The following is a 27,860-nucleotide window of genomic DNA, read 5'->3' on the forward strand; positions in this document are numbered from 1 at the left end:
TATGTTAATCAATTAACAAAATAGAAAGTAAATGAACAGAAGAGAAATCCAAATCAAATCAATATTTGGTGTGATCGTCCTTTGCCTTGAAAGCAGCATCAATTCTTTTTGATACACTTGCACATAGAACTTGGCAGGTAGATTGTTCCAAACATCATGGGGAACTAACCACAGGTCTTCTATGGATGTAGGCTGCCTCTAGACCTTCTGTCTATTCATGTAATCCTAGACAGATGTGATAATGTTGAGATCAGGGCTCTGTGGTGGGCCAAACCATCACTTTAAGGATTCCTTGTTTTTTTATGCTGAAGATCATGATGACATTGGCTGTATGTTTGGGGTGGTTTTCCTGCTGCAGAATACATTAGGGGCCAATCACATGCCTCCCTAATAGTATGGCATAATAGAGAAGTATCTACTTTATATATCTTAGCATTGAGGACACCAGTGGTCCTGACCAAATCACAAACTCGATTTGCAGAAATGCAGCCCCAAACTTGCAAAGAACCTCCACAATGCTTCACTGTTGCCTGCAGACACTCATTGTACCACCCTCGAGCCCTTCATGAACAAACTGCCTCCTGCTAAAGCCAAATATTTCAAATTTTGGGCTCAGCAGTCCAGAGCACCTGTAGCCATTTTTTGGCACCCTAGTTTCTATGTTTTCATGCATAGTTGTAATGCCCAACTTTGTTTCCACATCCTATGCATTAAAACATTATGCCATAGCATCCAGGAGGTGTGTGATTGAACCCAAATTTATTCTGCAGCAAGACAACGACCCCAAACATACAGTCAATGCCAATTAAGAACCATCTTCAGCGTAAATAAGAACAAGGAGTAGTCCTGGAAGTGATGGTTTGGCTCCCACCAATCCCTGATCTAATCATCATGGATTCTGTCTGGGATTACATGATGAGACAGAAGGATTTGAGGCAGCCTACATCCACTGGTTTGAAGCAAAAGGGAAGTAACGCCAAATATTGATTTGATTTAGATTATATTTCTGTTTACTCACTTTAATGACAAAGTTACTGCCGAATAAACCAGCCCATAGCATAAATTAAAAGATTGAGCATAGAAGATGTACAGGTGTAATAGCTGAGGTAGTAAGTACACCGTTCTGTCTCTATAATACATATATAATGCAAATGCTAAAGTTTCTAGTTACAGGAATGTATTGTGTATAGAAGTTATATGTGCTTGATTTGGCCTGGGATAGATGCTTACCATCAGAGGAGGTCTCTCTCCAGGGATTTGGTGGATACATGAAGGCCGCATTCTGGATCTGGTCATGAATGTCTTCATCCTCATTAAATGGGAACGTTCCACTTAAGCTGACATAAATGATTACCCCCACAGACCACATATCCAGAGATCTATTGTAGCCTCGGTTTCTCAGAACCTCTGGGGCCAAATAAGCCGGAGTCCCAACCACTGAGCGTCGGAAAGACTTCTCTCCAATGATACGTGCAAAGCCAAAATCACACAGCTTAACCTGAGGTATAAAATTGTATCAATTACAACCGAGTTGAACTGAAGATTTACAAACAGTATAAAGAGCAAGAGTAAAAATATGGCGTACAAAGGAGATCGTTTGGGTACACCCACACCATTGGCACATTCTTGGTATCAACCTGTGCCCAAGCTGGTGCTAAGCCCTGACCCATTACTGCAGATAAGCCAAGCTTTCATCATCCTACTGACCACTGAGGCCGCGTACACACGAGAGGATTGTCCGTCCAACTTAGTCCGCTGAAACGTGTTTCAGCGGACAGTCCGCTCGTGTGTGGGCTTCAGCGGACTTTTTCAGCGGACAGTCTGGCGGACTAAGTCTTTCGGAATTTCCGTAATACAGTCCGTCCAACTTTGGTTTCAGAGGACAGTCCGCTCGTGAGTAGGCTAGTTGGACGGACTAAGTATGGAGCATGCTCAGAAAGGATTTACACGGCCGAAGGTTGCATTGCAGTGTATTGGACGTCGTATTTCTAGTCCCGTCGTATGTGCTGTACACGTCATCGCGCAAGCTTTCAGCGGACTGTCTGTTCATCGTGTGTGGTCAAGTCCGTTCATTCAAAAGTAGGACGGACTGTCTGTCGGATTGTCTGATGGACTTAGTTGGACGGACAATCCTCTCGTGTGTACGCGGCCTAAGGCTCTGGCATTAAGCTGTCAGGCATTGTTCACACAGAGCGTATGAATTCATACCCAGTGTGCGGGGTACACACAGTCCTCATACCGGATATGGATTCATACATCCCGTGTGACCAAGCCTTAAACTGCATGGTGGGAGCATTGCTGAGCTTCTAGTACAGCATAATTCAAAGCCCTACGCAAAAGGTGCACAAGGAATCCAGGGGCTTCCTGAGATGCACAGGAATCAATTAAAATAGAATTAAAGAAGTCAGTGATTCAGGGATATTAGTTTAGACACACTGATGTGCCTGACAGTTATGTTACACCCCTTTCACACTGGGGCGCTTTGCAGGTGCTACAGCGCTAAAAATAGCGTCTGCAAAGCGCCCTGAAAGAGCCGCTGCTGAGTCTCCAGTGTGAAAGCACAAGCCCCGAGGGCTTTCCCACTGGATCGGTGTGCTGGCAGGGCAGTAAAAAATTTCCTGCTAGCAGCATCTTTGTAGAGGTGAAGGAGCAGTGTAATCAATGGGGCAGCACGGCTATACCGCCGGCATAGCGCTGCTACAGCAGCACTTTGCAGTGGTTTTAACCCTTTCTTGGCCGCTAGCGGGGGTTTTCGAAGTACCCTGCTAGCAACCAAATAGCACAGCGAAATTGACGTGAACCGCCGCTAAAAATAGCAGCACTTTACCGCCGCCCCCACCCCAGTGTGAAAGGGGTCTTAGGGTAACTTGACGCTGGTTTCAAATTTACATTAAGATCTCATGTAAGCATTGACAAAGAGGATTGGTATGGCAGAAATAACCAAGAACCAGAAACTGCATGATGAAATGACCCAGTTTGTTTATAAACTATCCAATGAGTCCATGCACATGACAACATTATTCTAGAGTAGCCTTAAAACAAAATGCCAACCAAAAGGGGACATTTCGCCTTAAGTTCTCCTCTGCCCCTGCTCTGTCATACTTGCTGTATCATCCTTTGGGGGGCGTGGGGGTTGGGTGAGCAGGTACTTGGTTTTGACAAGTACCCACTTCTGCTCAGATTGCATAGGTGATCCAAGCAGAAGTTCTCCCACTTCCCTTCCTGCGGTCTCCTGGGACACATCACAGGTCCCAGAAGGCTGCGGGAAAAATCACAATGCACAGTGCCACGCACGCATGAGCAGTGGGCAGCCAGCTATGAAGCCAAAATCAGCATAGATGGCTGCCCACAGTTAGAATGTCAGTGCCTGGACCAGAAGCAAAATTGAAGAATCAGCTTGGGTGAGGACAGCGCTGGAATGCACGAATAGGTAAAGGTCCGTTTTAGAAAAGTCAGCTACAGGATTTGTAGTGGTTGACAGTTTTTTTTTAACCTGGTGGACAACTGCTTTAAATGCTCAAATCTTGTGTTTGGAGAGGAGTTTGTGTATTTTATGCTGTATGCACGTTAACATTTGTTTAACTTGTATGCATTCAATGCACATCACAAATGCACTCTATTGCTGCCTGCCTTGTGGCAACAAATACAAGGTGGCAGGATCTAAAAGGCAGGCAGCTTAAACCATCTATAGTCCTTTGGAGCTAGAAGGCCGATGGCACTATGGCCGATGCCACAACACAGGGCTGATGTAAATAATAATAGCATTTTTATAACAGCTTACCCGTAAAATCCTTTTCTTGGAGTACATCACGGGATACAGAGCCATAATGAATAACTTAATGGGTATATTGGCACCTTCAGGTGATGGACACCGGCATACCCAATCTAGGAAGTTCACTCCCTATATAACCCCTCCTCCTTCCAGAAGTACCTCAGCTTTTGCAGCAAAGCAATATTCTAAACCCCAAAAAGAGGGGCGGGATCTCTGTGTCCCATGATGTACTCCAAGAAAAGGATTTTACAGGTAAAAACACAAATACATAAAACCTGGCCTGTTAGTGTGCCCTGAGGACAGGGTTGATGACCACTGTACTAAGGTATGCATTTACTCCCTCTAGTGGAGACTTTAGGCACGACAACATATTTACTTTATGTAAGAAAAAAGCATAGGTGGACGTTTTACAGTTCCTAGGCTTTTTCCCTTACCTTTTCCTCACTGCAGAATACTGCTGTAACTGTATCCAAACTTCACCCATCATGGCAAGCTGTGTTAGCAAACCTTCAAGGACCGGGTCTAATATAGGGGGTCCACTGCCTTGGACCTGTATTTCACCACCCAGGAAAACTTTAGGTAATCTAGCATGCCCAAAAAAGTCCTGGGGTCCAGCCCTACAAAGAGGCGTTACAGGCAAAACCTTGTTCTCCTTAAACAAGACCCGAGTACCATCCACCTTGGCCTTAATGGCACTTTGGATGGATCCGGTCTATGGAGGCTGTTTAAATCAGCATGCGATCCCTCCAGCCTGGAGCTCTTCCGAGCAAATCTTCACTTGTGACCAACACCTTAGACACTGGCGAAAAAAACTGAGGTACTCCTGGGAGGAGGGGGGGTTATATAGGGAGTGAACTTCTGGGATTGGGTATGCCAGCGTCCATCACCTGAAGGTGCCTATATACCCATTACGTTATTCACTATGGCTGTGTCCCATGAAGTACGATAAAGAAAGTGCATAATCAGCAGGCACCTCTGGTTACACACCATTGATGTGTGCATGCTGGCCTTGACTGATTGAGTGATTCATGTTGCAAACACGCATGGAGAGGAGAGGAGAGGATAGGATAACCCGCCTTCAGCCATCCTTCAAGTGCCGTCATTCTGCACATGGAGCAACAGCAGCATGGATAACTCATTTAGGGCTGACCTATGTCCATTATTGCTAGGATGCAGGCAGCTCAAGCCCCCTAGAGTTCTAGCAATCAATAGTGCACACATGTGAAGTACACTTGTATGCACACACATTACAGAAACATTTATATGCACACGGAAAACATTTTATGCAGGATCCTAATGCCAGCTACTGGTAGTGTGATCAAGAGTATTTCCACCTGTTTGCATGAGGAATTAGTTTGTTTGGTTTTGGTAGCCTAGAAGCGCATCCTGTTTCACCCTTCTACCAGGGGCGGATCCAGGGGGGGTAAAAGGGTCAATTGCCCCCTCCGAGAATACCGCCAGCTGATGACAGCAAGGCCGGTTCCGCGGGTCCAATCGCGGTCGGTTCCGCGGGTCCAATCGCAGTCGGTTCCGCGGGTCCAATCGCAGTCGGTTCCGCGGGTCCAATCGCAGTCGGTTCCGCGGGTCCAATCGCAGTCGGTTCCGCGGGTCCAATCGCAGTCGGTTCCGCGGGTCCAATCGCAGTCGGTTCCGCGGGTCCAATCGCAGTCGGTTCCGCGGGTCCAATCGCAGTCGGTTCCGCGGGTCCAATCGCAGTCGGTTCCGCGGGTCCAATCGCAGTCGGTTCCGCGGGTCCAATCGCAGTCGGTTCCGCGGGTCCAATCGCAGTCGGTTCCGCGGGTCCAATCGCAGTCGGTTCCGCGGGTCCAATCGCAGTCGGTTCCGCGGGTCCAATCGCAGTCGGTTCCGCGGGTCCAATCGCAGTCGGTTCCGCGGGTCCAATCGCAGTCGGTTCCGCGGGTCCAATCACAGTCGGTTCCGCGGGTCCAATCGCGGCCGGTTCCGCGGGTCCAATCGCGGCCGGTTCCGCGGGTACCCGCGCTGAGTGGACGGGTGAGGGGGGGGGCAGCTGGGCGGCTTAGGAGGGCTGCTGGCCAATCAGGAAGCCAGCAGGCAGGGAAGCAGGGAGATGACATCATCTCTCACTGCCCTGCATCCCTCCAGTTCCGCCCTCACTGTGTAGGAAGCTGTGTGCAGCAGAGAGATTGCATCATCATCACTCTGGGACCCAACAAAAGACCACCTTAGCAGAAGAGTGACACAGTAGGTGACAATCCGCAATGTGTGGCAGACTACGTGGCAAGTGGCAATCCACAATGTGTGGCAGACTACGTGGCCAGTGGCAATCCGCAATGTGTGGCAGGTGACGTGGCAAGTGACAATCCGCAATGTGTGGCAGGTAACGTGGCAAGAGACAATCCGCAATGTGTGGCAGACTACGTGGCAAGTGGCAATCCGCAATGTGTGGCCGACTACGTGGCAAGTGACAATCCGCAATGTGTGGCAGGTGACGTGGCAAGTGACAATCCACAATGTGTGGCAAGTGACAATCCGCAATGTGTGGCAAGTGACAATCCGCAATGTGTGGCAGGTGACGTGGTAAGTGACAATACGCAATGTGTGGCAGGCTATGTGGCAAGTGGCAATCCGCAATGTGTGGCAGGCAACGTGGCAAGTGACAATCCGCAATGTGTGGCAGGCGACGTGGCAAGTGGCAATCCGCAATGTGTGGCAGGCGACGTGGCAAGTGGCAATCCGCAATGTGTGGCAGGCGACGTGGCAAGTGACAATCCGCAATGTGTGGCAGGTGACGTGGCAAGTGACAATCCGCAATGTGTGGCAGGTGACGTGGCAAGTGACAATCCGCAATGTGTGGCAAGTGACAATCCGCAATGTGTGGCAGGTGACGTGGCAAGTGACAATCCGCAATGTGTGGCAGGTGACGTGGCAAGTGGCAATCCGCAATGTGTGGCAGGTGACGTGGCAAGTGACAATCCCCAATGTGTGGCAGGTGACGTGGCAAGTGGCAATCCGCAATGTGTGTCAGGCAACGTGGCAAGTGACAATCTGCAATGTGTGGCAGGTGACGTGGCAATCCGCAATGTGTGGCAGGCTACGTGGCAATCCGCATCTGGTGGCAGGCGACGTGGCAAGTGACAATCCGCAATGTGTGGCAGGTGACGTGGCAAGTGACAATCCGCAATGTGTGGCAGGTGACGTGGCAAGTGACAATCCGCAATGTGTGGCAGGCTACGTGGCAAGTAACAACCCACATTTGGTGACAAGTGACATCCTCAGGGCTCCCACCGATTCTCCATTATGGTGAGTTGAACCATTTAATTTTATATTACAATGTATTAATAGAAATAATGCGCTTCAATCATCCTGACACCATAACAACCATGGTGCCGTAATGATTGAAGCGCAAATACCAGCCATTTCCCATATAAATTGCCCCCAAAAAAACATTTTATAGCAGTGCCCCTCCCGAGATTAGACTCTGGATCCGCCCCTGCCTTCTACAAAAGAAATTTCTTAACTTACCTGAGGAAAGGGATCTGCTGAAGCAAGCAGCACATTTTCTGGTTTCAGGTCACAGTGCACAATATTTTTGAAGTGAAGGTGTCGCAGTGCTACCAAAATCTTAAAAGAAGCAAAAGTTTATGTTTCAGAAACGCTTTATAGACTTTAATCAGGATGTGACAATAGAATAAACTTACACTAACCTGTGTAACCAGGAATTTGGTGATACGCTCAGGTAACCTTCCCTTTTCACTGGACAGGATCATTTCAAGCATGTCACCATGCAACTTCTCCATTACTACAAACACTCTTTCTGGAGTCTCAAACATGCACTCCAAGTTTACAACCCCACGGTGATGCAAATTCTGGAGAGAAAATACAATTATATGACATAATTTGTACAATAAATGTGCATTATGTTCTTTACCACCCTCATGTTCTTCCAAAATACACTGTTAATCTTGCGATAAAAAAAAAAAGATGCATTTTTATGGTTAAACAAGGAAACAGTTAAGCTGGCCATAGACTGAGTGATTTTCTTTTGTACCACCACAGGTCAGTGTTCATGGGGGAAGCCGTCCCTGCTGGGAGAACACAGCGATTATTAATAGCAGCCGCTTGCAATAATCTCATGTAAAATTGTACCCATCTATTGATCAGCTTGGGTACAATCAGCCTGCCCCTACATGGTTCAGATCTTAATTGGTTCCTGCTGAACCAGCAGAGATTCAAACCCTCTATGGCCAGCTTTAGATTCGCTCTTAGGTTTTTACGGTCTTTGGGTACCCACTGGAGATTTCGTCTCACTTCCTGCCCTAGTAACCGGACAAGAGGAGAAAATCCTACCTCACAGGGGTCACTAAAAAGAAAATTGAGGGGAAATCTCTTGAGTGGGGATAGAGACCAATAAAAATCTTGTTTTGCATGGAAGAAAGCCCCGAAACCAGAACATGTATATGTTCAGCGCAAGTTCAGACTCAAGTCATAAAATGATATGCGTTGTAGGGGTTCAAATGGTTCCCCTTCATCGGGGCTACAAATAGCACAAATCATTTTGATCACATACAGTATTGACTGGTGTCTAAGATGTGATCATAAAACTAAACAATAGATTGATATTGAGTGAAGGCCCTGCACCCAAACGGATGTCACATTGGGAGCAGTAGTTGTGTCTGTGCAGCCGCTGCATCCCATTCGACAGCAATGGGGCTGCCTGCACAGGGATGCACGGAACAGCTGTGCATCCCCATGGAGGTAAATAAAGCACTCACACAGGGTACAGATTCATATGCTCCATGTGAACTTGTCTTAATGCAACATGCCTCAAAACATAAAAATGTGCATTAAAGTGCACTGAACTGTGGTGTTGTTGGGCACTAAAGGCAGACTCCACAAGATGTCTGGGCTTATGTGTATAACTCAAAAATGTTTTGTTTTTCCTACTGCTTTGTTCCTGCTGTTAGCATGCCCCCTTGTCGTTTTCATTTCCTTTTCAACACAATGTTGACACGCGCGTGTTGCGTGCACCACAGCATTCGGTAACGCACTATTGTGCCTTTTGATGTGCTGAATTGGAAAAAATTGTGGACATCTAATTTTTTTGCCTGCTCTGATGCACTGGCTATTCATTTGACAGAATATTAAAAACAAACCTGAATCAACCGCTACCAAATTCGCAGACAGCAGATTATAGAACTGTCCCTGCTGTAAGACCTTTCACTATACAATACATATATGTATACAGTGCAGTCCCTGTGACCATCTGCAGCATATACAAAAGGAAAAGAAGTTTCCGAGTAAGTCAAATAAACGGGACACTACAGCCAATTTGAGCAGCTTTATTAGAAAACACACAATATACAAAAATTGTTGGGCAATAAGTGGGACCAACCACAAACCATAAAATTGTTAGAGACGTCTAAACCAGAGATCTAGCAGCTGCACATATGTCCATACAAACCAGCATTCACTTTTCAATCTCAAAGTACTGTATTTATTGGCATATAACACTCACTTTTTCTCCATGAAAATCGGGTGCAAATAGCATGTGCATGTTATACGCCAATACTTCAATTTTAGCTGCCTCAGACGGTACAGGGAGGGGGGCGTGATGAGCGCCGTCAGATTACATAAAACGAGAATCTCCTGTTTACTTGGCGCCCTCTGTAATAGGAAGTACCCATCTCCTGGGCCGCCATTGGACCATTGTTCTCTCTCCAGAGATTCTCCCTGTATGTAATCTGTCGGCACTCATCCCGCCCCCCTCCTTGTCCCCTCTAGGCTACAGATGGGCATCAATCAGGCTGCACTGATGGCAAAGGCGAGGCAGCTGCATTGATGGCAAAGGCGAGGCAGCTGCATTGATGGCAAAGGCGAGGCAGCTGCATTGATGGCAAAGGCGAGGCAGCTGCATTGATGGCAAAGGCGAGGCAGCTGCATTGATGGCAAAGGCGAGGCAGCTGCATTGATGTGGACTGATGAGGTTGCATTGATGGAAATTGTAAGGCTGCAGATGGGCACTGACCCTTATTTTGCTTCAAAGTTCCTTATTTAAAATTTACGTTTTTCCTGAAACTTCTCTCTTAAAATGAATGTGCGTGCTATATGCCTGTGCGTGTTATACCCCAATAAATACAGTAATAGTCCATGAATATTGGTAACAGTAGCTTCAGCAATTCAAATAATTAGAGGCTATACAGCCATCATAGTTCCAGCTGTGCTTAATGTGTCCAACAGACCAAGATTGGGTCAGAAAAGTGTGTTGGGTGAAGGCAAGTAGGGGAAGACAGTATGGATCATTTAAGGTGCCTAGTGTCCAATTGGGTATTGATATGAAACCATATACTGCATTGTAGCAGTCTCTATTAAAGGACATTGAATGGCACCTGCATCTGATGAGGTCAGGGCTGGCTCGCAGTGGTACCAAATTAAAAATATCTTGGAGAAACTTTGGGATGTTTTAACTTTGCCTCTCTGGAAATAGTACAGTGCCTTGCGGAAGTATTCGGCCCCCTTGAACTTTTCAACCTTTTGCCACATTTCAGGCTTTAAACATAAAGATATAAAATTTAATTTTTTTGTGAAGAATCACCAACAAGTGGGACACAATTGTGAAGTGGAACGAAATCTATTGGATATTTTAAACTTTTTTAGCAAATAAAAAACTGAAAAGTGGTGCGTGCAAAATTATTCAGCCCCTTTACTTTCAGTGCAGCAAACTCACTCCAGAAGTTCAGCGAGGATCTCTGAATGATCCAATGTTGTCCTAAATGACTGATGGTGATAAATAGAATCCACCTGTGTGTAATCACGTCTCTGTATAAATGCACCTGCTCTGTGATACTCTCAGGGTTCTGTTGAAAGCGCAGAGAGCATCATGAAGACCAAGGAACACACCAGGCAGGTCCATAATACTGTTGTGGAGAAGTTTAAAGCCGGATTTGGATACAAAAAGATTTTCCAAGCTTTAAACATCCCAAGGAGCACTGTGCAAGCGATCATTTTGAAATGGAAGGAGTATCAGACCACTGCAAATCTACCAAGATCTGGCCGTCCCTCTAAACTTTCAGCTCAGACAAGGAGAAGACTGATCAGAGATGCAGCCAAGAGGCCCATGATCACTCTGGATGAACTGCAGAGAATTACAGCTGAGGTGGGAGAGTCTGTCCATAGGACAACAATCAGTCGTACACTGCACAAATCTGGCCTTTATGGAAGAGTGGCAAGAAGAAAGCCATTTCTCAAAGATATCCATAAAAAGTCTCGTCTAAAGTTTGCCACAAGCCACCTGGGAGACACACCAAACATGTGGAAGAAGGTGCTCTGGTCAGATGAAACCAAAATCTAACTTTTTGCCTACAATGCAAAACGATTTGTTTGGCGTAAAAGCAACACAGCTCATCACCCTCAACACACCATCCCCACTGTCAAACATGGTGGTGGTAGCATCGTTTGGGCCTGCTTTTCTTCAGCAGGGACAGGGAAGATGGTTAAAATTGAGGGGAAGATGGATGCAGCCAAATACAGGACCATTCTGGATGAAAACCTGTTGGAGTCTGCAAAAGACCTGAAACTGGGACGGAGATTTATCTTCCAACAAGACAATGATCCCAAACATACAGCAAAATCTACAAAGGAATGGTTCACAAATAAACGTATCCAGGTGTTAGAATGGCCAAGTCAAAGTCCAGACCTGAATCCAATCGAGAATCTGTGTAAAGAGCTGAAAACTGCTGTTCACAAACGCTCTCCATCCAACCTCAAGGAGCTCGAGCTGTTTTGCAAGGAAGAATGGGCAAGAATTTCAGTCTCTCGATGTGCAAAACTGATAGAGACATACCCCAAGCCACTTGCAGCTGTAATCGCAGAAAAAGGTGGCTCTACAAAGTATTAACGCAAGGGGGCCAAATAATTCTGCACGCCCAATTTTAATTTTTTTATTAGTTAAAAAAATCCAATAGATTTCGTTCCACTTGTTGGTGATTCTTCACAAAAAATAAACATTTTATATCTTTATGTTTGAAGCCTGAAATGTGGCAAAAGGTTGAAAAGTTCAAGGGGGCCGAATACTTTTGCAAGGCACTGTAGGCTCACGACCATTAAAGACAGCGAGGAGAGACCGTAACCTTAAAGTGTTTGTTAACCTCCAAAAAATATATATATTTATCCTGCTCCCTTAAAGCAGATTAAACAGCACAGTGTTTGTGCTATGTAATCTGCCCCCTTCTAAACCGTAAAAAAAAAAAAAAAAAACCTGCCTGAACCTACCACTTCCTGTATCCCCCCCCCCTCTCTGTACTGAGTACGATAATCAGGGCTGCTGAGCCCTGACCACCGTGGTCAGTGAACATCCCTCAGTCATCCGCAGCCTGCTCTCAGTGCTCCTCTCTCCCCCTGCCTGTCAGCTCCTTGTTGTGCATCTCAGTCTCCACCCCACTGCCACTGTTAGTAAAAATCCAAAACTTTTAAATGGTCACTGCCAGCCCTTCTATTTTACTCAGGCATACCACACTGTATATGTCTTTTCTAAAAACAAGGCTTGTAAATACCTATTTAGAGCTTCAGGTCAGTCATGTGACTACCCAGCTTTGAGACAGGGCTTCTGCAGGAGTGGCTGGGCGGCCATGTGATCTCCACGGCTGACTTCAGAGGGAGATCTCGGCCCCTCCTGCAGAAGCCATGTATCGGAGCTGAAAAGCGTGACCAGCCTGAAGATCGCTTTAAATAGGTATTTACAAGCCTCGTATTTTAGTAAAGACATATACAGTGTCGTATGCCTGAGTATAATAGAGGGGCTGACAGTGATTTATATTTGTGCCTGAACAAACATTTTAATGACATGCTAGTCCATTCAGAATACCAGAGAACGCAGACTAAAAACTGATTAACTGATCTAACCCCTATACGTGGAATGCTCAGGTTGTGGGCATTGTCATTAGAGGTCGACTGATATATCGCCCGATATTTGCCGTTTTTTAATCGGCATCGGCCGATTGTGTAGATAAAAAGGCCGATTTAGAACTACAGCGCAACTTGCAAATTACTTCTGTAATAGAAGTAAATGCAAGTTACCTGAGTCTTCATAGAAGCAACTTTCCTCCTCTCTGGGCAGTCCAAAAGGACCACCGGGCTGCAAACTCCCGAAGACGACCCCCTACCCGAGACATGGGTGGGGGCAAACCTTCATGCGGTAGCACTTTTATTTGAAGGCTTGTGGTTCCAGGGATGTTTTTGTCCGTCCGTGGTCATCCTGTCAGGCTGGGGATGTTTTGTCGAAGCTCCGGACGGACAAAAAAAAAAAAAAGCTATTTTGGAGCGGAAAAAGAGGGCCATTGCCTACGGCTCCTTAGCCTTCCTGGCCTGTGGTAGTAAAGTACTCTTACCACCGGTGGCATTTTTTATCAAAAGAGGCTCCAAAGAACCGGTCGCCAAGGAAGGGAAGATCCGTCAGGGCTTTTTTGGATGCCTGGTCAGCAGACCAGCATTTTAGCCAAATCAGGGGCCTCAGCACCACAGCCGACACTGAAGCCCTGAATAACAAAGGGAGAGAATCCAGGACCACGTCACAGATGTACTTAAGGCCTTGCACTAGTTGGTCTGCTAGTTCCACGCAGACAGGAGAAGCCTGTTGCTCTGCCAATTCACGATGCAAAAGTTTTGCCCACTCAGATAGTGTCTGCGACACAAGTGCGGATGTCAGTACTGGTCGCACGACTGACCCCACAACCGTAAACAAGGAACGAGCCACTGCCTCGGCCTTCCTGTCCGTGGGATCCTTGAATGCAGGAGTCCCCTCAACCGGGATCGTGGTTGCTTTATTTAACTGGAGGAGCCGACCTTTTTTTCAGAAGGCTCTCCTCAAAAGGGTAACGCACCTCCCGGCATAGACACACACACCGCTCAGCAGCCACATGCAGCATCCCCCGGGGGGGGGGGGGAGATAAAGGGACAGGGGAGAGAAGACAGGGACTTGGGACAGAAGAAAGGGAGGTGAGGGACCCCCGAATCGACCTCCCAGGGAATGCCCAGCTGCTCAGCCCCACCGAAGCAGGGAGAACTGTACTTACCAGTCCTGAAGAGCTGGGAGACATTCCATCACAGACCCACTCACTAATGAGTACAGGGTGGCTGCTGGCCCTGCATACTGTGACGCAGACATCAGTAGCCCGGTCATATGTATGCCCCGGAGCATAAAAGCTTACGACCACCTCTGGAGCTAAGGTTTTGTTGTGGCCTGCCGAGTGCGTAGCGGCACACGCTCGATGGCCGGACTGGGGAGACTACAAGGATAAGGGTATCCAGCCTGTCACCCAGCCGGCTGTTGATAGTAGATCACAGAATCATTCATCTTGCACAAAAAGTTACGCTTCTGTATAAAAAAAGCACGGACCGATGGGCCCGCAGGGTTCCTAGGTCCTTCTCCTTCACTAGGCAAAATAAAACTGATGACTGCATGGCAGGGTGGAGGTTTGTTACCCAAGGGACCTTGGGCAACAATGCCTAGTAATAGGGCATAACAACCCAATGGCTAAGAGGGGAGCTGTGTCGGTCGGGGAATATAAGAGAAAAATTCTTTGTTTCTGTTAAAATTTATTCCAGAGTATTGGCGAGTATTCTACAGTGTTGCAGAGTATTGGCAGATCATTGCAGAGTACTGCAGATTATTGTCAATGAGCAGCGCTGTGGGCACTACACATCCAGCCCACAGCACTGCTGCCATCTCTCCCCCTCTCCCCTGACACTGTACAGATCGGTACAGAGAGGGGAGGGAGGAACCGGCATCATGTCATTGTTTACAAGTGATCGCTCCGTCATTTGACGTATCGATCATGTGGTAAAAGGCCGCTACCAGCGGCCATTTGCCACGATTTGCCGGGTCTTCCACTCAGGGGGCGCACGAATGCAAGATTCTGGGAGGACATTCATGGACGCCCTCTCAGAAAAACACGACCGCGCTGTAGCTGGTTTTTGGCTATGGCCCGGTCGGCAAGCGGTTAACCACTTAAGCCCCGGACCATTTGGCTGGCCAAAGACCAGAGCACTTTTTGCGATTCGGCATTGCGTCGGTTTAACTGACAATTGCGTGGTCGCGTGACGTGGCTCCCAAACAAAATTGAGGTCCTTTTTTTTCCCCACAAATAGAGCTTTCTTTTGGTGGCATTTGATCAACTCTGTGGTTTTTATTTTTTGCTCTACAAACAAAAAAAAGCTTCAATTTTGAAAAAAAAAACAAAGCATTATTTTTTACTTTTTGCTATAATAAATATCCCCAAAAAATATATAAAAAAGTTTTTTTCCTCAGTTTAGGCCTACATATTTTTGGTAAAAAAAAAAAAGTCACAATAAGCATTTATTGATTGGTTTGCGCAAAAGTTATAGCATCTACAAAATAGGGGACAGTTTTATGGCATTTTTATTGAGATATATATATATATATTTTTTTATACTAGTAATGGTGGCGATCAGCGATTTTTATCGAGACTCCAGTCTCCAGCCCTTACTGAAGAAGTCACGGTGGTGTAGCAGCCCATTTGACATAACGCATATAGGGGTAAGGAGTCGCAGTGGCAGCGTCATCCCGGGAGCGTCTTGTTTCTATGCATCCTGAGCCTGCACAGCTTAAGTGCTGCGTTTGTGAGTAACGTTTTAACGAGGAAATACATTGTTTTGATATACAGAGAGCACTAGATTTTGCCTTTTCTGTGCACCGGAACCCATTGAGGGAATTTGAACTGGCTGGTATCCATCCAAACAGCCAGAGGCAGCACGGAAGGAACAGGAGTTCCATGACCAGCTGATCCGTTTTTATCCCAGAGAGGGAACCTGCCTTTTCTGACCTCCTGGTGAAACAGGGGTCAGAACGTGAGGTGAGCAGCTAGGATATTGAGGTAGAGGAGAGCACTTGCATTTTCCACGTTTATGCATTGGTAGTGTGTAGTACGTTTTTTTTGTGCAGAAAACTCTGAGGATTATTTTTGTGCATTCGGACACTTTATTTTTAATCTTTTTATTTTTTGAATGTGTGGACTTTATCTTTATTGTTCACTATTCCCACTGAGGGAACACGTATATTTAATTTTGTATTTTTCACTATTCCCAGTGAGGGAACATGAATATTTGATTGTGTACTCAGTATCTTGCAAGTTAATCACATTCTTATTTAAGGATTTACTGGGAGTTATTTAGGAAGCGCAACACTGTTTTGTTATGTATATTTTATATGTGAAGTGAACGCATTTTCTGTGTGTGCAGCAGCCAGTTGGGGGATATTTTTTTCATTGTTTTTTGGTGGTTTTTTTTTTTTTGGTATATCACCTACCACACATATCACTATTTAGTGATTACGTTTATTACTTGCGCTGATAGAAATGTGTTATAAAGTGATTGAAAAGTCTCTTTTTTTCTATAAAAATAACAAACATCTTATACTTAACTGCTTTGTGCAATGGTTTTGCACAGGGCAGCACGGTTCCTCCTCTTCTCAGGTCCCTGACTGGAGCTCCTCGCTCCTCCCTCCTGTTGAGTGCCTTCACAGAAAGAAGCTTGCTATGGGGTTGAGCTGCAGCTTTGTGTATCCATTCAGACACAGAGCCACAGTTCGGCCCCACTCCCTCTCTCATTGGCTGACTTTGACAGCAGTGGGAGCCAATGGCAATGTTGCTGTGTCTCAGCCACTCAGGAAACAGAGTCCTGGATGGCCAAGGCACTTGTGGACATCGCTGGATCGAGATGGGGCTCATTTAAGTATTAGGGGGGCTGTTGCACACAGAAGGCTTTTTATCTCAATGCATAGAATGCATTAAGATAAAAAAAAAACCTTCTGCCTTTACAAACACTTTAATTAGTAGGATACTATTCACTAGCTAAACCAAAAACAGAACCTTATTAATACTAGATTCTAGAAGCTGGTCCGTCTCTTATATGTAACCCTATAGCAAGTTAAGTGCTAAAACAGAGCCTAAAACACTGGAGACCGGTATATAGGTGTAAACATCAATTAAGTATAAATGAGGGCTCATAATGATACAAATGAAGCTATCACATAACACAAGACAGGTGTGTAAGCTGGTTTACAAATACAATTATGTGTAGGCAAATTTCTAATGTAACAGTTACTCAGATGTCTAGGCTTAATGGAAAATTGGGTATAGTTTGGCTACAGTCTTTGTTCTCTTAAAACATTACACGATGGATAAAAATGAAGAGGATACAAATGGGCAGTATCAAGTTAAAGTAAACACACAGGAAAACAAACTGAACCAAAATGATTCCACTTCCTTCCCTAATCCAGCCTTCGTCTTGTGATGTGAACACTAAATGTTTTGTAGCCCAATTTCAACATCACTTAAAGTGGTTTTATAACCTCTTTTGTAAGTTTTACCTACAGGTAAGTCTACAATAAGGCTTACCTGTTGGTAAAATTAATATCTCCTAAACTTATACAATTTAGGAGATAATTTGAATGCCTGGCTGCTACCGGACCTTGCCGGGAAGAAGACTCCCACGCACATGTGCAGGAGTGATGTCATCGCGACTCTGGCCACTCACACCCCTGGAGCCGCGAACCTGGAAGAAATGCAGAGGGCAAAATGTCAGCTACCTCGGCTTGGAACGAGCTGCAATACAGGGGCTTCAATCTAAGGTAAGCATTTCATAATGCCTTTGCCTTGCATTATGCCTTAGAGTTTTTTTTTTGTTTTTTTTAAGATGTGCAGGTATACAACCGCTTTAATGAAGGGCAGAGCTGACCTAGATCAATATTGATGTATCCATTCCATGTGTTTTGTCATGGCCTAGGTTTACAGGTCATGTCGCCCTGTGCATTCTCCAGGTAAATGCAGATAGGCCTCAGTTTCCAAAACTTTTAGCCGTCATATAAACTTATTACAACTTTATTTTGTCTCATTATTAATTCTACTTTTCAAACATACACCTTTCCCACCCATCCTCATTATGAAAACACTTTAACTCTACTAGCTTTAATCTCACTCTAGGATAATTAAACACAACTGTTTCTACAACAAGGCTGTTCAGTATACAAGTCTTCAACTGGCTTCATGAACGGTATCAACACTGTACCCTCCCAATGTCAGTGATAGCACCAATTTGCAATGTATAGATTTAAAGCTCTGGGCATAAACTTATTTTTATCAGCTTGCTCTCCCTTCTGTCCACCTCTAATCAATTTTATTAGGCTTCCCCCTTACTCTTTGAAGCCAGATATAATCACATAAGCCCATCAAGGCTTGCTCCTAGTCCCCTCCAGAAGCCCCCATCTTGGTTAGGTCTATCATAGTGTGTACCCGGCTTTAGGTCCAGTATGGGGCAGATGTCTTCTTTGGCTCTGGGGAATACTTCCTTCTCCGGAACAATGGCTATGAGCCACCACCAACAACCCCCTCCCACACCCTTGAGAGAGGAGCTGCTCTAGAACAGCCTGAAGGTCTGTCTAAAGAGATTGGAAAGCTCGACAACATTAAGCAGGGTGAAGAAAGAGATAGACTTTTGGGAAGGAAGAAGTTTTTACAAGTTCAAAACTCCTCCCTAGATAATCTAGCGGAGAGGGGCATCCCTGGAGGGCTTAGAGAGGTCTTCAAGAAGAGTAGACTCAGTTTGGGAACAGTGGTCTGGGCTTATACTGCAAACTCACCCCAAGATATTAGCAGAGTGTAAGCAGGGAGGGAATACTCACCAGGAATGCCTAAAGCATGGCTAAGACCAGGAAAGGGGAAACTGGGTTACAAAATGGCGTTCCCATGCACAGTACACCTATTTGGGAAGAGGGTTAATAGGCTTGGGCTGAGAGCCAAAATAGTGTCACATTCAACAATGGCAATGGACAAGACCTCTGCTGCTGCTGGCTTGTGGCAGAGTTGCAGCAGGAACTCCCCTTGGGAACTACTAAGAGGCAACAGAGTAGCACTCCCATGCTCCCAGATAGGGCAAAGCCTTGACTTACCAACAGCAATGTTTCCTGTAGTACTCCCACAGTAAGGATGTTGGGGAAGAGACTCCAAACAGCCTTTACCCCCCCCCCCCCCCCCCCAGGGCCTAAACCTGTAAAACACCCTGGGGCTAACAAGAGGCCAACATTACAGGCTGAAACTTCACCTTCAACCTGGTAGGGTCAGGGTTCGGTCCCCCAGGACAGAGTCAAGAACTAAACGATCCATAAGCTGCAAAAGTGAGTCTCAGTGGCTCTGCAGCAGCTGAAGAATCTTGCTAGGTGACAATCTTGAGAAAAGAGCAACAGAGAAAAAGTAAATAGTTTGCTTCTCCCATAGTAGGGAGAAAATATTTGCACACTAGCAAAAAAAACAAGGTTTGCTGGAAACAGGAGTTGTAGTGGGCTGTCCTTACAATTTATTTGCCAGTGTCCAATCTCCAAAAGTAAGCAGCATAATCTTTCCACAATACTTTCATAACTGTACGATTAAGAGATAAAAAAATTTTTTATAGGGATATTTAGAGGGTTCACTCTGGGAAAAATGTAAAAAAAAAAAATGAACCCCTTCCAGACCAGCCGCCGCAGTTATACTTTTGACCACTAGGGGGCGCACAAACGTGCGTGCAGCCCGACCCCGGAGCCAATGCGTGTGCCCGGTGGTCGCGATAGCAGCTGGACACCCACGATCACTCCACCCTGAGACAGAATGGAGATATGTCAATATAAACAAACAGATCTACACGCTGTCAGGGTTGAGGAGAGCAAACTGTTTTTCATACTGTGTATGAAGGATGAGTTCAGGCGTGTTCGCAAACAGCATGTGCAGAGCCAGTTAGGAAGTCGGTACTGCACAGCGCTAATCACAAGCAGTGAGACATTGTCTCGATGCGTGGCTGCAGAGATCAGGAAATGTCTCACTGCCTGTGTTTAGCACTGTGCAGTGCCGACTTCCTGGCGGGCTCTGCACGTGCTGTTTGCGAACACGCCTGAGCTCATCCTGAACAACAATTACTCTCAACCCCCCCTCCCCAGTTAGAATCACTCCCTAGGTAATACAGTTAAACCCTTCCCCGTCAGTGACATTTACACAGTAATCAGTGCATATTTATAGCACTGATCGCTGTATTAATGACAATGGTCCCAAAAATGTGTCAAAAATGTCCCATCTGTCCTCCATAATGTTGTAGTCCTGATAAAAATCGATATTCACTGCCATTACTAGTAAAAAAAATAATAAAAATGCCATAAATCTTTTCCCTATTTTGTAGATTCTATAACTTTTGCGCAAACCAATCAATATATGCGTATTGTGATTTTTATTAGCAAAATATGTTGAAGAATACATATCGGCCTAAACTGAGGAAAAAAATAGCTTTTAAAATTTTTTGGATATTACAGCAAAAAGTACAAAACAGTTTTTTTTTTCAAAATTGTCGGTCTTTATAGCGCAAAAAATAAAAACCGCAGAGATGATCAAATAATATGGACGTCAATTTTGCTGGGGTACAACATCGCAAGAGCGTGCAATTGTCAGTTAAAGCGATGCAGTGCCGTATCCCAAAGAAAATGGCCTGGTCATTGAGCAGCCAAATCTTTTGGGGCTGTAGTGGTTAAAAGTCAGTAGCTACAAATCCTGTAGCTGCTTTTACTAAAAGTACACTTAACCTGTCCCAGGGATCCAGCGCCATTCTCACCCAGGCTAGTTCTTCACTAGCCTTTGGGTTCCTGGTGGCGGCATCATAACTGATGCCAGTGTATTATGCAGGGAAATGTGTCCTGTACACCCACCAATCGTCTCCAATTCAAGAAAATGGGGGTTGCTTGTGTGAGGGCCAAGGGGCTAAAGCAGGTGATGAAGAGGCGATACACCACCACCTCAACGCCTGTTAAAAGCTCTTGGAAGAATTATCCAAACACGAACATGGTCCACTGTGACTGGCACCATACCATGTGATTGCTGCGACCAATCACATTAGTAAACAAGATCATGAATGACAGCCTTTGTTTACTATTGCTGACTGATTAGTCACAGAGATCACATGTTACAGGGTTGGCCCTGTACTCAGGATCTGTGACACCAATTACAGATCATGCAACAGCCTGCCCCTGAGGGCGCACAATCAAGGAGACGTATGGGCACGTCGTCCTGGATCGTTGCTTATCCCCCCAAGCTGTATGTGTGTGTATGTATATATGTATATGTATATGTATGTGTATGTGTATGTGTATATGTATATGTATATGTATATATATATATATATATATATATATATATATATATATATATATATATATATATATATATATATATAGAGGCTGGGCGGGAAGCGGTTAATACTAAAAGTTCACCAAACGTCTTTTCCTTTCAGCTATTTTTTAAACTATATCGATTTACATAGCATAATATATATATATATTATCCAATCACCTCAAACCAAGTCCCAAGAAACAAACAATCAAACACCACTATCTCAGTCTCTAACACACATGCTTATTTCAGGTAATTCAGAATAACCTATCAATAGGTATATGAGTTGTGGTAGGTTCTGTTCCCCATTTTGCCCTCAGGAAAATATAATTATCTATTATGAGTGCATAAGCAGTTATATTGCAATCTGTACCTGTAATATGGCAACTTCGTTCCTTAGCTGGCTTTCCTGCTTAGTAGGAAAACGCAGTTTATCTATTATTTTTATAGCCACATCTCGGCCTGTCTTCCGATGCTTTCCTGAAATTAAGGAGCACATATTTACAAATAGATCAGCGAGCCATTTTTGAATGTTACTTAATTGGTGTAATATAGGCAAAGTATTTTTAACAGTGGGTGTAAACCATACCTCCATATACAATACCAAACTGTCCGGATCCAAGAACCTCATCTGGAAAAATCTGATATACAGAACTAATATCCTATGGACAAAGCAAACAGAACATTTTACATGATTATACCTTCAAGAGAGTAGGCAACATAGATATGCTTATAAAAATACTATTTAAAAACTATTTAAATCTAAACTCTAGGAATTCAATAGTACAATGTTCTGGGTTACTAATGGTTAGGTCCAAAAAGGTGCATGTCACCTTGTGCACTTATTACTTTAATTTACAACTGATATTTTTACAGAGACTGTGCTACTGCTCTGAACCTGTAGAGCACTTTGCGGCTAACAAACTAGTACACCAGATGTCTGGGACATCACATGCAGAATCTAGTCACAGCATGGACCAGGTTAGGTCTCCAAGGAAACACAAAGCATTAGCTGATCAACATAGCGGCATAACAAGCTCAGCAGCAAAACAAGACATTCATCCTTCTGCAACAGTAGTAGAGCTCTTTTTTTTAAGACTTCAATATCCAATTTGACATTTGTGTCAACAAAAGTCTCAAATTCCTAATCTTTAGCCACACTGTTCACATTGTAAATAGGTGAAGGATCTTAGTTAGAAGTACATACCACATTTTCTTGCACCTGGCAGTTAGACACGGAGATGCTTGTGGAAACATCACCTACAAGACAAACATCATAAGTAACATGATGCACACATTAACTTCAGCAATTACCTTTTCAATGCAATGCATTCCAAAATAAGTATGTTTAAACTTACTAATGCCAACCTATTTATTAAGTACAAGAAAATACATATAGGAAAATACTGTTCACAAAGGACTGTGTTGCCACTGGCCATATGAATTTGAAGGGTTTAATTAGAAAGGTAGAGTTGTTTAATATCTCTAACATTATTGATTGTTACGGTTGGGGGGGGGGGGGGGGGGGTACTTTTAACAATCTTATTCTTACACCACAGGTCCACTTGGTTATTGGATAAGCTAAAGACACCAAAGGCTAAATATTTTTCTCTACGGCCCTATTCACACCTGAGCTTAGCGTTTTCAGGAAGAAAATCGCGCAATTTTGCTGCGTTTTTTTAACCGCGTTTTGCCGTGATTTTGTGCAGGGCAAAAAGGTCACCAATGTAAAAGGAAGAAAAACGCCCAAATCTGTCCGATTCGAACTACAAAAAAGGGTCCAGAACTTGTTTGAGCTTCAGGCGACTTGGCGTGGAGATGTGAACCATCTACATTAAGAATAATAGATTTTTTTTTTTCCCCCTCCAGCGTTTTGTAGTTTCAGCTTCAAGCTACAAAAACTTTTTGCAGCATTTTGAGAATAGACACAATATATTTTTCATTAAAATTCCACAAAGTAATAAACCCATCTCAAAGAAACTTAAAAGGTTGATTCCGTAAACACATTTCAAGCGTTGTATTGTACGGCTTACAGTTCCAAAACACTTGTACCTCCAAATACTAAGACCCTCATTGGGTTGCTCAGTCCTCTCCGCTTCTTCAGTATAGGTCACATGGTGCACACACTGGGATTTATATGTCACTATTTGAGTTCATCTGGAAATAATATAGCAATTCCATGAATATATTGTTTGTACATAATATATGAAGAATTCAAACACTGAAACTAGATTGGTTATATCAGGATTACATATAAATGAAGAATACATATTGTTTGAAGAATTTGATGTTTCCCCATATAACTGCATTGCTCAGAGTATATGTCTCTTTGCTACAGTATCGCACAAAAGTGAGTACACCCCTCACATTTTGTAAATATTTCATATCTTATAATCATGACACTCCTACCACCATGCTTGACTGTAGGCAAGACACAATTGTCTTTGTACTCCTCACCTGGTTGCCGTCACACACGCTTGACACCATCTGAATCAAATAGGTTTATCTTGATCTCATCAGACCACAGGACATGGTTCCAGTAATCCATGTCCTTACTCTGCTTGTCTTCAGCAAACAGTTTGCAGGCTTTCTTGTGAATCATCTTTAGAAGAGGCTTCCTTCTGGGACAACAGCCATGCAGACCAATTTGATACAGTGTGTGGCTTATGGTCTGAACACAGACAAGCTGACCCTCCCACCCCTTCAACCCCTGCAGCAATGCTGGCAGCGCTCATACATCTATTTTCCAAAGACAACCTCTGGATATGATGCTGAGCTTTTGCACTTAACTTCTTTAGCAATCATCTTATAGCTTAGGACCCTAGGCCATCTTTATGTAGAGCAACAATTCTTCTTTTCAGATCCTCAGAGAGTTCTTTACCATGAGGTGCCATGTTGAACTTTCAGTGAACAGTATGAGAGTGTGCGAGCGATAATACCAAATTTAACACACCTGCTCCCCATCGACACCTGAGACCTTGTAACACTAATGAGTCACATGACACCAGGGAGGGAAAATCGCTAATTGGGCCCAATTTGGACAGTTTCACTTAGGGGTGTATTTACTTTTGCTGCCAGCAGTTTAGACATTATTGGATTTGTGAGTTATTTTGAGGAGACAGCAAATTGACACTGTTATACAAGCTGTACACTCACTACTTTACATTGTAGCAAAGTGTCACTTTTTCAGTGTTGTCACATGAAAAGATATAATAAAATATTTACAAAAACGTGAGGGGTGTACTCACTTTTGTGAGATACTGTATATATACGTCTAGAAAGGCAAACGCCTTTTACAACTTAAGGGGATGGTGGATTGCTTTTACCATTGGTCTGTAAATGTTTAAAATATATATATTTTTGTAATAAAATTGTATTCGATCATAACATTGGTGTTGTTGTCTATGGGGTATTAAAGTTTATTTACAGCGCCTTGCGAAAGTATTCGGCCCCCTTGAACTTTTCAATCTTTTGCCACATTTCAGGCTTCAAACAAAGATATAAAATTTTAATTTTTTGTGAAGAATCACCAACAAGTGGGACACAATTGTGAAGTGGAACGAAATCTATTGGATTTTTGAAACTTTTTAAATAAAAAAATGAAAAGTTGGGCATGAAAAATGATTCAGCCCCCTTGCGTTAATACTTTGTAGAGCCACCTTTTGCTGCGATTACAACTGCAAGTCGCTTGGGGTATGTCTCTATCAGTTTTGCACATCAAGAGACTGAAATTCTTGCCCATTCTTCCTTGCAAAACAGCTCGAGCTCAGTGAGGTTGGATGGAGAGCGTTTGTGAACAGCAGTTTTCAGCTTTCCACAGATTCTTGATTGGATTCAGGTCTGGACTTTGACTTGGCCATTATAACACCTGGATACGTTTTTTTGTGAACCATTCCTTTGTAGATTTTGCTGTATGTTTGGGATCATTGTCTTGTTGGAAGATAAATCTCCGTCCCAGTTTCAGGTCTTTTGCAGACTCCAACAGGTTTTCATCCAGAATGGTCCTGTATTTGGCTGCATTCATCTTCCCCTCAATTTTAACCATCTTCCCTGTCCCTGCTGAAGAAAAGCAGGCCCAAACCATGATGCTGCCACCACCACGTTTGACAGTGGGGATGGTGTGTTGAGGGTGATGAGCGGTGTTGCTTTTACGCCAAACATATCGTTTTGCATTGTGGGCAAAAAGTTCGATTTTGGTTTCATCTGACCAGAGCACCTTCTTCCACATGTTTGGTGCGTCTCCCAGGTGGCTTGTGGCAAACTTTAGACAAGACTTTTTATGGTTATCTTTGAGAAATGGCTTTCTCCTTGCCACTCTTCCATAAAGGCCAGATTTGTGCAGTGTACGACTGATTGTTGTCCTATGGACAGACTCTCCCACCTCAGCTGTAGTTCTCTGCAGTTCATCCAGAGTGATCATGGGCCTCTTGGCTGCATCTCTGATCAGTCTTCTCCTTGTCTGTGCTAAAAGTTTAGAGGGACGGCCAGGTCTTGGTAGATTTGCAGTGGTCTGATACTCCTTCCATTTCAAAATGATCGCTTGCACAGTGCTCCTTGGGATGTTTAAGGCTCCATGCACACTGAAGCTCAAAAAAGCTATTTCTGGACGCCAGATTGCTGGCAGAAAACGCTGGTTGAAAAACCTGCTTTTAACAGCGTTTTATACTAGCGTTAATGAGCGTTAATGAGCGTTTTACAGCGTTAGCGTTAATGGGCGTTCTTTATAAAAATACACAGAGGACACTCCAAAAATCCCACAATGCATTGAAAAATAGAATGCCGAACACTAATGAACGAGCGTTAATGAGCGTTAATGAGCGTTTGTCGTTTTTTGCCGCTGAAAAACGGCACTTTGAACGCGAATTTCTGGCGTTCAGAAAAAAGCCCATAAACTCCACTGCTCATTAAAGCTGAAAAACGTCCATGTGTGCATGGACACATAGGCTAACATAGAGTGGAGTTTATGGGCTTTTACAAAAAACGCCCAAACGCCAATAAACTGCAGTTTATCAGCTTCAGTGTGCATGGAGCCTAAAGCTTGGAAAATCTTTTTGTATCCAAATACGGCTTTAAACTTCTCCACAACAGTATTATGGACCTGCCTGGTGTGTTCCTTGGTCTTCATGATGCTCTCTGTGCTTTCAACAGAACCCTGAGAGTATCACAGAGCAGGTGCATTTATACAGAGACTTGATTACACACAGGTGGATTCGATTTATCACCATCAGTCATTTAGGACAACATTGGATCATTCAGAGATCCTCGCTGAACTTCTGGAGTGAGTTTGCTGCACTGAAAGTAAAGGAGCCGAATAATTTTGCACGCACCACTTTTCAGTTTTTTATTTGCTAAAAAAGTTTAAAATTTCCAATAGATTTAGTTCCACTTCACAATTGTGTCCCACTTGTTGGTGATTCTTCACAAAAAATTAAAATTGTATATCCTTATGTTTGAAGCCTGAAATGTGGCAAAAGGTTGTAAAGTTCAAGGGTGCCGAATACTTTCGCAAGGCACTGTACATAGTTTTCCAATTAGACATATAATAATATGATATGGTATACCCCTTTGTTTATTTTATAAAATGATTTGGCATTAGTCTGCTTCACATACATATAAATGTAATAAAAGCATACCATACTGGGAAACTTTTTGTTATACCCACTTATACATAATTTTGATGTAGCAAATTGCAATACTGTTATTGTTCTATACTGGATGTAATGTTTGAAAGAGGTATGCCCTTATGGAGAAAACCATGTCAACATATATAAAAGGGTAAAATAAGTATTGGACAGGCCACCATTTTCCTTGGTAAACATATTTCTAAAGTTGCTATTGATATGAAATTTTCACCACTTTGGTAACAACTAGGGCTGCACTGATAACAGTTTTTTAAAGACTTTTCTTCAAGTACTCGCTGATACCAATTAAAGCTACCTAGTCTAACTTTTTTTGTTATTTTATTTTTACTTACCACTGTACCTTTAACCTTTTTTTGCTCCATGTTATTGCTATTAAAAGGGATGACCAACATCCCTTGTAATAGCATGGGCCATGAAAGGTCCTCTTTATGGAGAGATCTGGGGTCTTTTAGACCCCAAATCTCTCCTCTGGCCTCCAATGCAGCTGATCGCACACAGATCGGTCTAAGTGACCACTACACTGACCTACCCAATCCCTACTTCCTGCACTACTCACACTCGCCTTGCAAATGCTTAGTATCGGCACAGATAACCATATCAGTGCCACCCTAGTAACAACCCATGCAAACCATACATACAAAAACCAAAACAAATAAGTTCAAACATTGAGTTATGTAAATAAAATGGAACAAAGGGAAAAAGTATTGAACACACTAACTGAAATTGATTTAATACTTTGTAAAAATCCTTTGTTGGTAATGACAGCTTCAAGACGCCTCCTGTATGGAAAAACTAGTTGCATGCAATGCTCAGGTGTGATTTCGGCCCATTCTTTCACATAGACTTAAAATCTTGAAGGTTCTGTGGCCCTCTTCTATGCACTCTGATCTTTAGTTATTTCTATAGATTTTCTATTGGATTCAAATCAGTCAACTGGCTGGGCCATTCTAGCAGCTTTATTTTCTTTTCTTGAAAACCAATTGAGTTTCCTTGGCTTTGTGTTTGGGATCATTGTCTTTCTGAAATGTCCACCCTCGTTTCATCTTCATCATCCTGGTAGATGGCAGCAGATTTTTATCAAGAATGTCTTGGTACATTTATCCTTCCTTCAACCACATGATTACCAGTACCGTATGCTGAAAAACGGCCCCACAACATGACGTCCCCACCTCCAAACTTCACTGCTGGCATGGTGTTTTTTGGGTGGTGTGCAGTGCCATTCAATTGGCATCCAAAGAGTTCAATTTTGGTCTCATTTGACTAGACTAC

The 27,860-nt window shown here is 43.8% G+C and overlaps 1 protein-coding gene across 1 annotated transcript in view; it reads right to left on the reverse strand.

Moving 5' to 3' along the window:
• The window catches only part of PRKD1 (protein kinase D1), a 266,882-nt gene that overhangs the window by 4,998 nt on the left and 234,024 nt on the right, over positions 1-27,860 (reverse strand). Inside the window, exons 10-15 of the mRNA XM_077464790.1 lie at positions 22,157-22,209; positions 21,539-21,611; positions 21,323-21,429; positions 7,459-7,620; positions 7,277-7,375; positions 1,231-1,498 (exon numbers count right to left, since the gene is read on the reverse strand). Of these exons, the coding sequence (XP_077320916.1) occupies positions 1,231-1,498; positions 7,277-7,375; positions 7,459-7,620; positions 21,323-21,429; positions 21,539-21,611; positions 22,157-22,209 (762 nt within the window). The remainder of the gene's footprint in view (positions 1-1,230; positions 1,499-7,276; positions 7,376-7,458; positions 7,621-21,322; positions 21,430-21,538; positions 21,612-22,156; positions 22,210-27,860) is intronic.

The sequence above is a fragment of the Lithobates pipiens genome, unplaced genomic scaffold (assembly GCF_037356315.1).
Source record: "Lithobates pipiens isolate NorthernLeopardFrog02 unplaced genomic scaffold, aLitPip1_a1.2 Scaffold_30, whole genome shotgun sequence".
Classification (NCBI taxonomy): domain Eukaryota; kingdom Metazoa; phylum Chordata; class Amphibia; order Anura; family Ranidae; genus Lithobates; species Lithobates pipiens.